A 19,414-nucleotide genomic window follows, 5' to 3' on the forward strand; every position below is an offset into this window, starting at 1 on the left:
CGAGAATAGCGCGAATGAAACTAATATGTATGTATATGTACGAAAAATGGCAGAATTCTCGGCTTCTTGCTTCACATAATCCTATTAAAGTGCTGCGCGAGTACAAAATTCGTCGCTCATACGTGACACAAAATGTGTATATATGTATCTATTATGACAAACCCCTCTAATCCTCGTGGCGCGGTAAAGCGTTCTGGACGGCATACTTGTCAACATCGCAGTGACAGATAACGTACGAATAATCCGTTCCAATATTCATACTACTGATTCTGAGATGCTTACAACACGTCTGTAAAATATGCAACTAGTAAAGGACTAGATTGATTGTAACTCTATATATAAAAATTAATATTTCCATAAACATGTAAAAGTTTAAAATCAGTAAGTATATATTCGATAAGTTATTTTCTGTACTGTAAACATGACAATATTCATATATTTTACATTTTATAGAAAAATCACATCTCGTCGTTCATGGTATCTTTCATTTTCCGTTCGAAATACATTTTTATTCTTTGCTCTGACATAAGCCAATTTGATCTCTGTAACATTGAAACTGAGAAATCGTAGCAGCTTCAATAAGTTTCAATTCTTATTTAAAAGTGACGCACCTTCAGTCAACGTAGAGCATAAGATGGATCGCGAGCATTCGTAATCAGGAATCATTCATCCTTCCGACACGGCAATTCTCCGGCGTGTTGCATTTTTTCATAACAAAAGAATAAGAGGGCTACGTCAGATGGAAAAGGTCAAGAAAGTCTCCAAGCAACTCAATGCGGGATGGAAAAGTTTTGATGTACGACGCTGTTATATCCGAATCGTCTAAAGCAAATTAAGATTAATGCCGTCAGCCTTTCGCAAGTAGGATAGGTAGCTGGAAGAATCCAGAAGAAGAAAAACTAGGACGATAACATATTCGCCTTTTCGCGGAGGGATGAAACGCGTGGGAGACCGATATTTCATCGATATCACGGTAGCCAACGCCGTTTCGCGGAATTCCATGGGGATGAGTGTAGGCGTACAGTTCCACATTTCAACTTCCACATTTCATGCTTGTCCTCACGATCGGCGAATTACTCGCAACAACTGGAAATTTAGATCGCCAATAAAGAAGGACACACGGCTGTCAAATCGCAACTGCTGAATGCTTCTGGAAGAGATGTAGGAAAAACATCTGTGTAATTTATAAAAGAAAAAAAAAATATTATCCTTGATACAAATTATCGCAAAAAGATGTGTTCGTGTGAACAATACCACATCTGGTTATTAATGATAAAGAGAAAAATTTACTAGGCGTGAATACAACTATCCCCGCTGTGAATAGGGCAACTCGAGAAAAAGTATCTCTGAAAAGAGCGGGAACGCGTGGTAAATTGTCTCGAATTCAGAGAACCCACTGCCCATACCGTACGCTCGTTAAAGCAGATCCTCCGAAAAAGCGGCATAAATCTGATTCCGAGGTATGGTTATCGCCAAGGCGTAATCTCACAGACGCTTCTAGGTCACTGTGTAGCGTTACATATGCGTGGAAAAAAGTCCGCATGGTACAAAAATCCCCGGAAAATCCCTGGTCGGGATGATATAAGTCTTCACGCCTCGTTAATTCATTTCATTTCGCGAATATTTATGTTAATGCAAAAATCACAACTTTGCTTTTCTATTATTACATTATGATAATTCATTCGATATCTCTAAATACTACGAGAGCATTATTTTCAATACTAATTAATAAGATCCTTTAGATTACCTAATGCTTCTAGAACAGTTTGCATGTTCGTTATGTGAATTTAGTAACCGTAGATTTGTGTTAAATAAACTAAATAAATTATATCGATGTAGGAATACGCCGTTCGATAAAAGCTAATTATCTACTTCACGATCCTTTTACATCTCAACTGAAATGACGCGTTGCTCCTGAAAGGTGCGGTTAAATCGAAATAATATTCCATATAAACAGAATACAAACAGATATAAACGCCCACTTTCGTTGAACCGAATGCATTTTATCGAATTGAACTCAGGGCAGTTGGCCAATATCCATGAATTTATACATGCCTTTTTTCCATTTCGATTGATCGCTTCATTTGATATATGACCTACATAGAGAGTACCCCAATTTTAATTACAGCCTGTAAAATATTTCCAAACATATTAGACATATTACACATAATACATATTAAATATGACGTTTTTCATATCATAATAATAACGTTGATTATATCTCTGTATATCTCGCTCAAATTATACATCGATAAATAATGTTATTAATTTCTCCGTCATTATCTCATAAATATTATTAATTACCTGTAAGCAGACGACAAAAAACAGTTTAGCGTAAATTTTCAGATCCATTTTCATCATTTCCGATGATTTGCTATTGTTACGTTCTTTCATATATATTCATCTTTCCACAGGAATGAAAATCGATCAGTAAAATTTTTTGCAATGCATTTCATCCTCAACATCGCGATATTGTATCGACACATAAAGTGAACTATTATAATCCAAATTCCCAAGGCGAGCGCGTTATTCGAGAAAATGTTTCCGCATGAGCATAACTCATGGAGAAACATGAGCCGCGAATTGAAACAAACGGCACGTCATAAAGAAAAGAATCATTCGACCTATGGTCGTGGTGCTGGGAACCAACGATCGTTCATCAATCTTCTTTCCACTTCCAATACCGCTGAATTACGTTTAATTTCGTGCAGCACCAAAACTGGGCTGTTCCAGTTTATTATGGCGCAAAGATATTCCATTTCATTTGGTTTAGAAGGTAGCTTGAGTATTTCGGCACGCTAGAATCAGCCCTCGCGTGCATATCACGAGTAAGTTTCATTTTTTTCGGTCCGTCAACCATGCCACCTCTTTGTTGCCGGATTTTGATTATCTAACTATGCTGTCAAACATAAATCATTTGATGACAAAAAGTTAAAATGCACGCGGATGTACACGCAAAGGACTTTTCTACGCATGTAATTAAATATATGGGAGCAGAAAAAATTATATTAATATGCAAATACATTTTAATTTTTCAAAAACACATTAAATAGTAGAATTAATTTTTAAATATCTGTTTTTGAAGAGAAGACTAAACAATATGATATCCGCGGCAAAATAAAACACTCGGCATTATTATTTTATATAAAAAATATGAACATATATAAAAAAAAAATCTCGTTGTTGATACAAAAGTCATTACGTAGAAAATTGAATTTTAAGACATGCTTTGTCACTCTCCTGTCTTTTCCGGAGATAAAAAGCGCATTAATACTAAAACTCATTTAGAAATGTTTTAAATCCCTTATAAAGTTTTATATTTTCCTCTTGTTTCATAATTTGTATTTCTCTTTTTTTCTCAACTTTTTCAAGGCTTTATTATATTATTACTTATGTATCTCTTCTTACGTTATTATTTAATACATTTATTATATGTATATATTGCTAGCTAATAAAATTTCAATATTAATGTATATATATATATATATATATATTTAATAAATTTAATCTGTGCGTGTGTGTATATGTATGCGCGTGCGCGTATGCGTGTGCGTGTAGGAAACTTTCATTGATTGATACGCAACTTGTTCGAACTTCTAGCTAAATTAATAATTGCTTACGATCTCTTAGTTATATATATATAAAGATTAATGCGATATTGAGAAGTTTTGCCCACAAAACTTGGATTACATTTATCCTATAAGACTGTAAGTAAAGGATGATATTAAACTCTGGAACATCGTCGACGCGTGTTTATAAGCATTATCTAATAAATTAATTAGAGCTAATGTCGTCTTGAGCTCGGTATCCTAATGCGGTTTACCCGCTCAAGCTCGAGTTAAAATGGAGTATAACTGCTTTTGCTGGCAGCATATTCGTGGCATAATCTAATTTAATTACGGCGTGGACATACCCCGCATGGCACGCATTCATATTATCATATAATATTTTCTTTCGATTGCTTCGCTTTACATCGACGATGAATGCATAAAAAGTAAATGCTGATGCGATTCGTACTTGACGCGAATAAACTGTTTCCGGCATTACACATGGTTGCTGATCGAAAACGATGTACAATATTGCAGTATCGTGCACGCGAAACTAAACAAAATTGCTGCGGTCAAGAATGTATTTGAAGATTCCGCTATTCCGACATGGAATGCGCACAAGCGCGCCGACAGGATGCATTCGCGTGCAGCATCCGACATCGGACACGTAAAAAAGCTCGAACTATGTGCGTGTTGTTTCGCGATCCGCACGGAATAGAGAGAGATAGAAGGAGATGGAGGAAGAAACATATTTATTGTACTGTGAAGTAAATCTTTTTAAACATGCAATAAAAAAATGTTATTTTTTTCACAAAAACATTGCAAGCTACAATGTATGTAACAACAATATATTTAACATATAAAAATAAAAATATAAAACAGCAAGAGATAATAAAAATGTATAAAAAATATGGAAAAAAATAAAAGATAAAAAATATGAAAAAATATATAAAACAGGAAGAGATAAAACGTGAAAAAGAATTTAAAAAATAAAATAATAATTTAATTTATAAAATGATTTATCAAGCAAAATCTATTAAGATATGAGATTAAAATAAATTTAAAAGCAAATGTATCGCAGAAATTTTTTCACAAGAAATGCATTTATTTTTGGACGACGAGTTTGAATCAAATCGTTTATCTAGGAAAAGAAAAAGAATCAATAGGATGCTGACAATGAGAGGTTCGAGTATAATGCTGTGACATACGGGTGCATTTATTGCCCGAATGCAGCAACGTTATTACTTCGAGAAGTGTCAATGTTTCCGGTTCGAATTAAAATTAAACTAATTAAAGTTGAGCTATCAGAAATTGAGTTTAGTGAAAATCTTTGTACTCTTTAGACTTCGCGAGTTTATTATTTTCTTCGTTGTAATACTGATTTAGTCCTATACATTGTATTGCATTAATGTTATTATTAATATTATTAATATTATAATATTTCACAAATAAATTTTCAAATTAACAAAATTAAAACGTAGTTACACTGTTTAATATTATACTTTCACAGATTAATTTTCCTTCAATGTTTCTTAACTTTAATATTTTTATTATGGCATTGTGTAAAGATATTATATATTTAATAAGTTTTTATATATAAAATAATAAATTGATGTGATGGTTAAAAAATATATTTCAAAAAAAATATTAAAGTTTTTATTTATCTTTTAAAATTTCTTTTTTATGAGGAGGTAACTCTATTAGCACATAATATATTGTACTCACAAGATTTATCTAATTGTAAGTAAGAAGAAATTATACAAAAATTATAGATAAATTTTGAAAATATCTTTTAAACTTATATAATTTTTACTACATAAACTTTTAAAATATCTTTTCATAAGAAAATTAATGAGATTAAAAAAATTCATAATACATTATGTTCATTCTATGTACACAAGTTTATTATGATAAGACGGTAATTTGCTAGAAGAAAAGGAAGGAAGTAATTAAATTGTTGATCATTTGAAGAATAGCAATTTATATCGTAATACATCATTATATTGAGGTAGATATTGCTGCAGGAATTTATGTGTCATAACGTTAATATCATACATCATGTACAGATATCAACTGTCTACACATCTGGCTCATGTTAAGACAAAATCTCTCAAAGATTGTATTTAACAACTCCTCAAGCTAGACTGTTGAATATGCAAAATTTATAATGTAAATCCGAATTATGACACTTGTCATCAGTTACCATAATCTTGTAATAAAGTGACAATTGTCTGAATAATATTATCGTTCATACATTACTCTTAATTAATCAACGCGTATACACAATATTTCGTATATTCGGAGTTAATTATATTTTTGTAAACATAATTTTATTCTCCGGATATATCTTTTGCATTTAAGAATTAATAACGACGTACAATAAACGTTTCTTTATATTATCGCTGAATAAATAATAAAATGAATAAAGTGAAAACTGAAATAATGAGCTGAATAAGAAATGATACACGGTGAAAAAAAGAATGTATTAAGTAGATTTTGATAATATTAGGAGAAATTGATACAAGAACATATACAGAATTATAAACATACAGGAATAATTAGACTCGCGCTCATCCATATGTATAATTTCATCATCGTCATACTGTGTAATTTTACTTTATCCCCCGTTATTCTCTTTAGAATGCAGAAAAGTTGAAATGTTTTACATCAAAATGAACTGCCAGCGCATAACTTTACTGTGTGCATATCTGATTGAAAATTTCAAAGTTGCGAAATTAGCGCTGCGAGTTTGTCCGTTAACAATCACAATTTACGGCATTGCTAGTCCGCAAAGTTGCTGATGTCCATCGAAAATGTTCGCTTCGTTCCTATTCTCATCGCACGTTCGAAGCTAAGGACAACAGTATTGATAGCGGAAAATAATCTCGTTTCGTCCCAATTTAGTTTCAATCTCACAAAAGTGTATTTAATTATAGATTAGTATCCGTGTTTAATTCAATCTCTGATTTGTATTTCAATTTTATGAAATCCTATTTCAAGAATCAAACATTATTTAGTACTCGTTACTTTTTCCACTTTTATTTATCGCATTTATATTGCATCACTAACAATTGCAGACTTTTGTCAAATATCGATTACTATAATCAAATGACAGAACATCATTTTTAAATCGCCAATCGAAACATTACATTAAAATATTCCCTTTAACAGCATAGAACGCAAAAAAGTTTATTCTGCATTCCCATCTAATCTACCCGAGAAAAATCGTTTCGTGTCTTCAATTGTGCCATGAATCTCCCGCTACCACCCCCGCGGAATAGTAAAAATTACCCTTATTCTTATCAAACGTTACTTTGCTGATTAATGATTCCGTAACCGGGATTAGGTAGACCAAAAAAAAAAAAACGTGAAATAAACTTGTGTATTTTATGAGCGTAATAAAATGTAAATTCGTATGATTCGTTTGCAATCGGTGCTTAAAAAATTAACTCTTCTTTATCTTTGTAGATTGGAACTATAATTAATGATATTTATTCTCTCTAATTAAACAAATACGTGCACATGCATTCTTTTATCAACTAATAATGATTTTATTAATTAATTTTACTGTATGAGAAAAAAAGTTGAATAAATTGTTAATAATACATTAATGTAAAAAATATACTTTATAGATGAAGATATTCTTTTTCTCTGCAGTAAAATTTTATTGGTACAACAAAACATATATTGAGATAAAAATTATTGAAACTATTTTTCTGCCCCTACATAAGAATCATCTATCTATTGCACAAAGAATATTATAGATTAAAAAAAAATAGATTTTGCAATATTTTCTAGCTTTAGGGATTTACTATAAAAAGACGCAAGTTGGATAGGATATCAAAAGTTATTTTAACCAAGATTGCAAAGTCAATCTCTATAATCTTCATTGGTTCAGGGCGTTTTAAAGTAAGAGTATAAAGTAACTAACGCGTATGAGTTAAAATGAACAAAAGTGAAATGAGAAGAAATTCTAAATTGCTATCACGTTCTCCCTTAATATCTTGTATGAATCAGACTTCGCTTTTTAGTTAATGCAGTACATTTATCCATTGTAAAATAAAATTTAAAGCATTTATTTTCTCTCCCCGTGATTTATATAATATTATAGATTCATTTTAATATATTTTTTCCTTTTTTTTCAGATTCTACTGGGACCTCTGCATGCTCCTCCTACTGGTAGCTAATCTGATAATTCTGCCAGTCGCCATTAGTTTTTTCAATGACGACCTAAGCACTAGATGGATAGCCTTCAACTGCCTTTCCGACACGATATTCCTTATAGACATCGTCGTCAACTTCAGGACGGGTGAGTCGAGACATTCGATCAATCAATTTACTATAAAATTCATTTTTTTATAATAAATTCTCAGCATTAATCAGAATCTGTGATAAGACTATTAAATTTGTTTTAAACGTGAGCTGCTTAGAAGTTTGAACTAATCTTTTGAATCAATAGGATTTGCATATAAGAACATCTGCGTTGTCATAACAGAGGCTTTAGATCTCTAATGATATTAATATTTTTTCGAATTCTATTTAACATATATTTCTTTAAATATTATATAATTCCTACATAATAAATAGCGTACATTCGTATTATACACGGATTGACACCCAGAACATTCACGCATGCATCTCTCTGTGAAAAAATTTTTTATTACGCAACACGTGCATTATTTTATAATTAAAAAAATATTTAAAATTAATTATCCTCGCAAAATTCTCGTCATTTTTTCCCTACATATTATTTTATTCACATACCTACGTTCAAATTGAACATTTTCGCAATCACGAAAAACGTCAACAATATTACATAATGTTTTCCTATCTTAAAAATAAGTTCAATGGAATTTTTCTCTTTCTTAAGAACTTCTCGAACTCTCTTCTCCATCTAAGATTTTAAAAGTTCACTTTAACTTTTACTTTCGCACGATTTGCGCTTTTTATATCTCCATATATAAAGCATCCGTAAAATCTTAAATAAAAACGAGATGCGAGATGGACCTGCTTGGGCTTCGCTGGCCCCAACATATACACAATGATAGTATTGTTGTGCAGGGTAAAAACACTCTCAGCTCCTTGACATTTCGTTATTACCTCGGGATTAATTTGAAACGTGTTTGAGTCAGTTCCACAAACGCGGAATTGGGTCACGAGCCACGGCCGATGAAAATCATTGTATTATTTTGCGTATCGCATTGTCGATTTAATATAGTTAAAAATATCTCATGTCAGTCGTATTTCTTTTTTATCTCCAGCGGATGTTTTTTACATATAACATAATACGTAATAATTATTTTTTTTATGTATACTACACATCTCCAATTCCAGTCATTAAATTATACATTACATACTGAATGCATAATGAATGCATTATTAATTGTGACATGTCGAATCGATAGCAAGGCGTCAGAGCGTTAAGGCAATAGCATTAATGTTTTTCCAGCGGTAAGGGCTTTGCAGATTTTGGAAAATCATGGACGATGGAAAATACGTAAAATACAATTATTTCGCAGGTATAATGCAGCAGGATAATGCCGAACAAGTGATACTGGATCCAAAGTTAATCGCGAAACACTACCTCAGGACTTGGTTCTTTCTCGACCTCATCTCCTCCATACCATTAGATTACATTTTCCTCATATTTAATCAAGTAAGTATATCCTATGCATCTTTTGAAAAAGATTATTATTATTATAAAAAAATTAATATTATTATAAAACACAACTTTCTCCAATTTGTTCAGTCATAAATTTCAGGGATTAGCATTTATATATTTTATGTTTGATATGATACATTATTAATTAAGGTATTATAAAAAATTTTTAGACATATTATATTAAGACAGTAATCGCATTTAATTTTGTAAATTTAACAAGCGAATGAAATGATATTACAACGCGAAATATTAGAAAAAGTATGACATTAAAAAAATGTATGTGATAAAATATTAAAACTTTTATTTAGTCTTAATATAATTTGTTAGTATTGTAATTATCTTATAGATATATTTAGTTATTTGGATTGAGAAAAAAGATAAGTCAAATATCATAAAAACAAATTCGTAAGTTTCAGGACTTCAGCGAGTCTTTCCAGATCCTGCATGCTGGACGTGCTCTCAGGATTCTCAGGCTTGCAAAATTGCTGTCACTCGTTAGGTTACTACGTTTGTCAAGACTGGTGCGGTATGTCTCGCAATGGGAAGAGGTCTATGTGAGTGTTTCGCTATTTATTATACAGCATTGTTTTCATTTTGTATATCATATACGATACGTGTAGCTCGTGTATTTTACGTACAAAAAAAAAAAAAGAGAAGCGTTTGATGACCATTAACGATTCAGGAAGCTGACAAACGATCTTCCTCCTACGAAGCTTACTTTTCCTGCCGACAATGAGATCTGACGAGAATTAATTAATGTCGATTGTCAGTTTTTTGGATCAGTCAATTGCAAATCCTTCCGCATTTACGCGAGATATTAAATAATTATGTCTATGCCTGATACATGGTCGCTGTAGAGAATTGAAGGAGATAAAAAGGGGGAACAACAGTCAGCCTTTTATACTTTATCTTCACGTGGAGATTCTGTACTTAATCACAGGTGACTTGTTGAATGACAAGCAAAGTTCTCACGTCAGTGGTGGATTCTGTCCGCAGGCAATTTCTCTTATAAAGTTTTCTTCCGAATTCACGTACATTAGCAAAGTTGTTCATTTTTTTATTTAAAGAACCTCCATTTATTCATAATTAGAATTTCATCAAGTTCATATCAAATATACATATAAATATTTTCTAGGTATATAGAGTGAAAGTATAGGATATATGGTTCTTGATAAGATAACTTTTTCAGCAACTTTATCGCAAAAGTCCACCACTGCGGAGAATCTTTTCAAACTGGGCTCTCAGATTATTAGATTATGTTTCGCTTTCCGTTGCTGAACATATAATGAATGTCCCCACGGCTCTACTCTAGTATATCCCATGATACCCCGAAACTTCCACTCTACATGAACTTCCACTTCACTCCAATCTTCCCGTCTGTCTTTCTCATGATGATAATAATAATAATCGTAAATTAGAGTCAGTCGTTTTCTCTTTCCTTTTCTCTCTCTATCTCTCTTTTGCTCGATCATATCGCACCGCACCGAGAGAAGCATAAACAGATAATAGCTATAATAATAAATAATACATCTAAATAAACAGTCCGCGAATTTAAGCGGAGGGATAGCGTGACAAAATGACAATAGAGGGGAAAAAAAAGGTACGCGTACACGCGATTGCGTGTTGTGCGGAATCATCGCTAGTACACCGTAAAACTCGGTGGACTCTCGTGATACACATACACACACATATATACGACATTTTATTATATTTTTCATTGTCGTTCCGATAATTGTTGCTATTCGCTACTCATATTTTACTCGTTTACTTTTTTGCTCTCGTTTTCTAACGCACATGTCGATTTTGCGCACGTAAATATAATGGTACTACGATTCATCGACGGGTAAGTAACTGTTCTTCCAAACAAATGTGTACACATCACTCGATGCGACGAATAAATTTGTTGACTGCCCTGTCGAGTCATTTTAAAAAAGATAAAGGAAAGAACAGAAAATGAATACGGAAAAGGAAAATATAATATCTAAGAAAGATTAGATTGTTTTCTATTATCAATTTCCTTAAAAAATTCACGCCTTCTCGTATATCTTTTCGAATATATCTTCAACTTCGTAGACGTTAATTTAACTCAAATATTACGATATAGTTATTGCATTTAAAGAATAGAAAAGAATACTTATACGTTTATTAATATAATTAATAAATAAAATTTATACATCTATTAATGAATAGCTGAGCTAGAAAACGATAAAATCTACGACTTCACGTGCACACGATATGTATCTTGTTAGGTCAATTATACAGCGAATGCACTGCAAGTTCATTAATTATTTGGGTGAATAATTGGGTTGAAAAATTATCTTGCTATATTTTTTGGTGCTTTAGCACGTCGCCGATTGTGTTTACGTGGGATAACGTTTTGTGTTACATTATTTGTGCTCGCGCTGTTAGCGTAAAATCGTGCAGCGATGAGACCAACGAATCAATCAGGCTTTTCGTCCAATCAAGAGAGCAGTCTGTCATTCGCTGAAAATCTTGTTACGCTTGCCTTGAAACGTACTATTGCCTCCCTCTGCTTTTTCCTCTCTGTTCTATTCTGTCGTACAAACCAGGTATGCTTTAAAAAAAATGTATGCAATTCGAGGGGAAAAAAACTGTTTTCTAAGTGCAATAGAATCGTTAAAGCGCGGATACCGTTCGAATAAATTAATAATATTCATCGAATAAAAGTGAAGAAATACGCAAAATGAATAACGAAGATACTGTTAAACAAATACAAACAGTATTGATAAATCGTTATCCTGTATTCTCTTTCTTCATCGAATTCATCATCGAGATAAATGATTTCCCCATTAAAATCTAGAGATTCAATTCCTTTTTTAATGAACAAAAATTAAGTCAATTCTTGTCTTATCTCTTCGACTTTAAGCTTTAATAAAAAAAAATATTTAACGAGTCAATGATTTCACAAATATCCAATGACAATGAGAATAAATATATGTATTTTATCTTGATGTTGACATTTTTATAAAGGTAATTAAAAATATGAATCCACATTTAGAATGACACTGAATTATTATCATGCTAAATGTTCAGAAGAATAAATTTCGATGTGTAATAATGTATACTACATCAATGAAATGCAAATACTCACATACAGTTATATATTTATAAGTTATTTCATATAATTATCAAATCAAAATTTATTATTATTTTTCCTCAATTACAACAGATCATAATATAAATAGATTGCTATATATTGTAATATTTGTATTAAAATTTAATTTTAATTTAAAGTATTGATTAACTTATGCATTTTTGATAAATTTTGCAATAAAATAAACTTAACATAAAACAACAAAATAAAAAAACTACAAGTGCTAAATAAACAAAAATTTTTCTAATTGATAAATCATTCTTGAAAAAAGATACTAATACATAAGGAACTAAAAATATATGAAAAATCTAGCACTTACAATTTTTTATTTCAAATTCTGGAACGTATTATCACACAACTTTATGTAAAGAAAGAATCATGACGGGGTGATTTTCTCTCATAACACGCACATTATGTTTGTTCGTGTTCATCGTTTGATAATTTTAATGCGAGCACAGAACCGTTAATATGAAAATAACGTAAAACCGCTAACCTACCAAGAGAAGATAACGTAAAAATTGTCAATACATACAAACGAAATCACAAGTGGCGCATGATTACTACGTCGTTCTATGTTCATAACATCATACCTCGTGAATCTTACCATCTCATCGAAAATCTATTCTTTTACTCTCTTTCTTTGTAATCAAGTGTTGTGAAACAATGACGATCTCTCCCATCTTTTCCATATATTACACATTTTTCCATACTGTGCAACTTGTACATACACATACAATGCAACTCACATATACATACGCACACATATAAGAAAATCTTGTTTACTCCTGCAATACACAAGAAAAAACAGACACAAAGAAAACAATATATACAAGAAATCGACTACTAGGCGTACTGCGAGAACACGTTTCCGAATGGGTTTGCAGATCCCCCTTTATCAACAGCCGGAGAGGCACTACGAGCGTCGGGCGACACCGCCCCAACCAGACCGAACCAGCAAGGTGTGCCTGCCTAGTAACCCTGAAACCAAGGCCAATTGCCCTTTGTTGATTCAAGCGTTCGTTAACACAAAACCTCAATGTGTTTCTACGTATATCTATATACGCTAGATCATTATTATTACTCACTGCTATTGTTTCTTTCGTTGTTATTACTCATTGGTTACAATTATTCTGATTATCATTGTCATTTTCGTTTTGTGGTCATATTTCTCGTTAAGTTTCCTAGAGAGCGTGCATAGTCTTGTCGTGTAATTTACAGTCTTCGGTACGAGGAATATTTTACACATATAACACGCCCGACATACTTAGATCCAGTTTATGAGTTGTAGCAGAGCCGATCAAGAGCTTTAACGTTGTCGAGGAATATCCGAGAATAGAGTAGTATAAAGCGAAAAAAAAAAAAAAAGACTATGCCTATTTTTTGATAACAAACTTTTTATATAACTAATATTATAGATATTTCCAGGATAATTATTCTTTTCTTATCTTTGTCTCTAATTTTTTCAAAATTTAAATACCTGAAATTTATATAAATGAAATAAAGAGACTTTTTGTACGTGATAATCAAAATCTCTCGTAAAATAAAAATGTTATTATAAAAATTGTTAAAATGACAATTTCAACTAAGATTATACGGAATTGTAATGTCGTTCCATTTCTTTCTCGTGAGAGATTAATATAATTGTAGCTTTTCTCGAAAGATATATAGCAAATCTTATCATGTAGGATATTTTAACAAGCTCTTGATCAGTCTTGCCCTTAGTCCCGTAGTCCTGGCGATGCGACGTGTGACATGGATCACAGATTAGAAGATGCGATATTAGCTGAGAAGAATTCAGTATGTATTGATCGATGGAGAATGATCATGCTTGCAATATTATTCTAGTGACGATGTTTTCTATTACGTAACTATATATAGTTGAAGTCCATGTTTCACCGAATAGCTGATTCCTCGCCAAAGTTCGTTAAAACGGTTTTTTGGTATGAAATGCTCTTGTTTTTTGTCGGGTTTTGTTGGAAAGTTCCGTTCTGTGCTAGGTACTAACATGAGTTTGGTTACGAATAGTCATTGTGAATTAATTGGTCGTGTCGAATACTGATGGATCGCGCGTTTCGATCGCGTAATCGCAAGAACGGCCAACGTTCGTGCTCGCGATCCGCCGAAACAGTACACTCTATCTCCCTCGAATTTCTCGACTCTCGATTATCACCGGCCCCATAAACCGTATAACTTTATTGGCCTGATACGATATAGATGCGCATGTATATTACCGTATGAGTCAATAGCAGTTATCGACGTTCTTTCAATAACGGACTGCCTAATCTAGATACGTGTGCATGTGTGCCTAACTGTACCGTATAGTATTATATATAAAACGGATGCACCATTTATTGACAATGGTAGCACATGAGGTCACGATGATAATTAAGAATCGAGAATTTGTTTTTTGTTGTAATCTCATCACTATTGAAGAATTAACCCAGCTGAAATGCAATCATAAAATACGAAGAATGCCTAAGAAGAATCTTGTACAATGTGAATAATTGTACAATGAAAATAATAATACGTTTATATGGAAAATTTCTACGAGGTATTCGACGCGAACCACTCTACAGACGAGAAAGTTGATTGGTCTAACTGTAGGTCTGCCTGTGAGTGTATAGGTGTATATTAACCCTATTTGTCCAGAAATCTTGGCGATGTGCCCGTGTTCGGTGTGTGCTCCCAATTTTATTTATTCCTCTGACATTTTACTCCTCTTCCTGTTCCTTTTCTATGGTAAACCACTAGCGAAACCTCACCGATTATTTTATCCCGGATTATTTTGTGTTCCATCTAATTGCTTGTTATTTCGTGTTGTTTAGATACGCCTGATTTTAACCGAGAAAAAAGCCATTCCAATATTCCATTTATTTTATTTTATTTATTTGATTTTGATATTTTATTTTTCCACACCAGGACGGAGAGTACAATCATGCAGAGTAACACCGTTAATACTTTCCTCTGCCCACGTATGTATCCGTAATACTATCATATTTGATTTGTTTAATCTCTCCAGGAGCACGTTTATATTAAAATACTGCCGGTATTATATTTTCAGCGTATTTTTTTTACATTATAGACTTGATCGTTAGATTCATTCTGGCCTCTATGACAGGAGCGAGGGAAGTACGCGACAACGCGTGGTTATTTAACGATCTCGCTATTCGACTTGTGTGTATATAAATATATATATATATATATATATATATATATATATATATACTTGTGTATATAAATATATACGTACATACATATATATTTTTGTGTATGTGTAGCGGACATGACGTTTCTTCTGTTTCGCGTGCATCTTTCGCGTCTCGTACGTCTTGAGAATTGATGCTCCTTCGCGATCGCACGGCGAATCGTCAATGATGCAGTCTTGTCTTGATTCTATTGTGTAACGAGAGGAAAATTTTCTACGAGAGAGATGCTGTCGTTGATACGTGTTGGTTCCTAGAAAGTAGAACGTAACATTCTCCAGAATCTATACGTGTGTATACATATACATATCTATGTATATACATGTATGTCAACGTATACTCATTTGTACGTCATTTGTACGTGCAGTTCGTCTCTCGCGAAAAGAGATCGGAAATACGCAGGAGACAGTTGATTAATCGCAGACCCGTCCTCGAGAGAGACAATCCTCATTTTCTATTTTCTTCTTTTTGTATAATAATTCTCGTATTTTCCATTGAACAGAACTTATCGCGCAAAATTAAACAGATTCACACAGATAAATGTACCAATTTGAAAAATTGTAAGGTTGTTCTGAAACTATCATTTTATCGTTTTAAATTAATAATAAAATAAAATTTTATAAAAATATGCACGCAGATAAAAGTCGTTTAAAATTTAAGACAATTTAATAAAATTTCCGATTTTTTGTTTATTTATGTTTCAATTAAACTTCTAACGCACAATATAATAGAAAAAAATAAATAGATCATTCATGATGTACAAAATTAGAACGGTTAAAACATAAGAGAGATTATAAAGAAAGATGCAAAAGAAGACGAACGTAAAATAGACAAAGGAAAGGATGCGCTGGAAGGTTTAAAATTATTATAATTATTGTATTAAATTGATAATTAGAGTTTATATAGTAACTGCAAATTTTCGATTTCATCTAATATACAGTTGTATCGTGTATTAATTCTGTTTTCCTTCAAGTGATGTGATAATTTATACGTTATAAAAATGTGGCTTATAAATAATGAATTTATCAGCAAAATTTTTTTCATTTACATATGTGCATATATCTCCGATCTTACACGACGAACCAATAATATTATCAATATTTCCCTTCCTCCGTCCGTCTTAATTAATCGAATTAATTAATTAATTGAGAATGACAAAAATGCTCTTTGTAATGAGTGCAAAAGCTTTCCGCCCGCACACTCAGAGTTTCTCTTTACATCGTAATTAAATCAGATAACAAGAGGAGTGCCTTTGTAAGCATGCACATTAGAGTTAACAACCGCATAGTAGCAAACCGTCGCGATAATGGTCGGGGTTGGTTGCATTCATATAAATTAAAACGTACCCACGTGTGTGCGCACATTAAGGGACAATAAATCATAACCGTCACGCAGAAGCGCACGATTATCACGCGATTACGTCTCCGTGATTTTCACAGCGCGCACTTACAACTAGCGCGACGCGCAAATCGCGCCTTTCTTGGCGCGAATTATGGCCCGAGATATATGCATATGCGTGTACAGATGCGACAGAGCAAACTTGCAAGAACCGATTAACAAGCGTATCCTTGGTGTTGTCTCTGTGTATAATCTCATCGTTACCTATACAATGTCCTCTCATTTCGAACTGCATACGGAAAATTCTCATGAAAAAAAATTCTAATCATCTTCAAGTTTTTTCTATCTTCGTATCTTTTGCATGAAACTTTTCAGAAAAAAAATAGAGGAAAGTTTCCTCTTTTAGGTGCAAACCGTTTGAGTGTTTATCTCGTCACAGATTGTTTCTTTCAGCAGAGCAGCGATGCGCGCACATTACCTCGGCACAAGAGTGGAGTTTTTATCTCACTGATATCATATTTACAGATTTCTCTCTCATCGATATATGAGTTTCACGGATTGAAGTTAAGGCACTATTTATCACTGAATTATCTTAAAATAATTTTTATTGCTTTAAATTAATGTATACTTTTCAATATGTCTTTCTTTAGCCTTTCTTCGTTAAAATTCCCCCCTTTAATTCGATTCCATTAAACTATTCAGATATTTGTCCGAGATACAAAATGGAATAACATGCCATATATATAAAAGTTTAAAATCTTTTCTTCGATGCGCTCTTTGATTAAATTTACATCATTCTATTTTAACTCGAAATAATATATATATATCGTTAAATTTGCATGAGCTCGACAATATCGCGAAGCAGCAGATCAATTATCTTCGCTGAATTATTTCAATGTATTTAAATACATTCGCGCGCGCGAAATCAAGATACACGGCTTTGAGACGCGCGTTTTTTACAACCGTAAATTTGCCACCACATATATATATATATATATATATATCCGCTAATTAATTCATCGAGCTTTATCCGAGCTTGAAAAAAAAATCTGTGGCTTCACGCTTGACGCGCGATTGCTGATTCGACAGCTTTGATACTAACGAATGGCTTGTTGATTACTAATTATCTAACTCACGGATCACCGAATCGTTATTCTCTCGTTACCGTGTCGATTCTATTTTCACGTGCACAATACTCACTCTCACCGAAATCGTTTTTTTACTTGTGCTCTCGCTCACACTTTACTCGCTTTTCCATCCGCGCGATCGGTCGATCGATTAATTATCGTATTGATTAATGACAAATCAACTCGCGAGCAAAACAAAAGTTTCTATATTGATACTGACCGATAGATTCAGCGTAATTACTTATTCTCTTTATGTGCTTGTGTATGTGCCAGTATTATAGCGTTCAGGAAGGAGACGAAAAATGAGAGGTATCAACACCCTGTAAATCATTTTTCTATTTTTTTTTTTTTTTTTTTTTCTTATCTTAATTTATTTTAAGCCGATTATAACCGATTCAACGAATCTCATCGTTTAGGAACGTTCAAAATGACGTCCACTACTTTTGTACATCCGCTGACGGATGTTGCGATTGAGTATTATATATTATATTATAGCGAAGGCACGATACATTAGGGATGGAATTGTCTTTCAGCATTCGTTGTGTGATGTAGCAACTGTATACTGCACACGGGAATTTCTGATCTCACGAGAGAGCAGAAAAAAAAAATCGATCCTACAGCCGCCTGACAATTTTTAACTTCTATCACACTGTATCACTATATACCATCTTGCAAAAGCTGTCAACTATAATACATATCCGTCTACTACTAATTACATCGACGTTTCTCTCCCTCTCTCCTTAACTTTCACTCTGTTTCTTTCTATCTATTGTTCCTCCTCTTTCTTATATATATTGTTTCTGTCACTATTTCTACCTCTCTTTCTCTTTTTCTCTCTCTCTCTCTCTCTCTCCTTCTATTTGTGAAATTTCTATTAACCTGCCAAATTTCTATTAACCTTACCCTCTTCTTACTACGTCTGGCTATGTCCCGCTTTCTTTTGTTTCTAGATATTGCAGAACCTACAAAAAAAACGCACTGAGCGGAGGGGGCGCCTAAGTTCTGACAATATGACTAAAAAGAAGTCCGGTTTCAGCAAAAGCGAACTTATTTTTAAGGTAACCCGTCCAGACGAACGCGCGAGCTCACGTCCATTCGATTCGTCCATCGCGAATCGACCTCGGCAATTTACCATCCGGTTTTCCGCGAGACTCGATAGAAGGAAGTTGATTCTTCCAATTTTCTTCTTGATACCGACATCTGATTGACATTGATAATTATCGAACGTAATACGAATCCGAGCAATTAAAAAAATTATCATTCCACTTGTACGTGTGTGTGGCGATTTTTCAAAAATTGCAATAAATATAAATAAAAACCGGAATATTATATATTTTTTAAAAGCGGCGCTTCTCTTCGCAAACAAGGCTAAAAATATACAGCAATATTTCAAATCTTATAATTCTTTTAATTTCCACCTC

The 19,414-nt window shown here is 32.9% G+C and overlaps 1 protein-coding gene across 8 annotated transcripts in view; it reads left to right on the top strand.

The window, feature by feature from the left end:
• The window catches only part of Ih (hyperpolarization activated cyclic nucleotide gated potassium channel Ih), a 130,702-nt gene that overhangs the window by 93,794 nt on the left and 17,494 nt on the right, over window positions 1–19,414 (top strand). For 4 of the 8 annotated variants that reach the window (XM_072903943.1, XM_072903944.1, XM_072903950.1 and 1 more), the window contains 5 exons: window positions 7,694–7,857; window positions 9,068–9,204; window positions 9,621–9,764; window positions 13,210–13,284; window positions 18,944–19,051. In XM_072903943.1, coding sequence (XP_072760044.1) covers window positions 7,694–7,857; window positions 9,068–9,204; window positions 9,621–9,764; window positions 13,210–13,284; window positions 18,944–19,051 — 628 coding nt within the window. The remainder of the gene's footprint in view (window positions 1–7,693; window positions 7,858–9,067; window positions 9,205–9,620; window positions 9,765–13,209; window positions 13,285–18,943; window positions 19,052–19,414) is intronic. The other 4 variants (XM_072903946.1, XM_072903947.1, XM_072903948.1 and 1 more) reach the window with 2 other exon arrangements.

The sequence above is a fragment of the Anoplolepis gracilipes genome, chromosome 12, assembly GCF_047496725.1.
Source record: "Anoplolepis gracilipes chromosome 12, ASM4749672v1, whole genome shotgun sequence".
Classification (NCBI taxonomy): domain Eukaryota; kingdom Metazoa; phylum Arthropoda; class Insecta; order Hymenoptera; family Formicidae; genus Anoplolepis; species Anoplolepis gracilipes.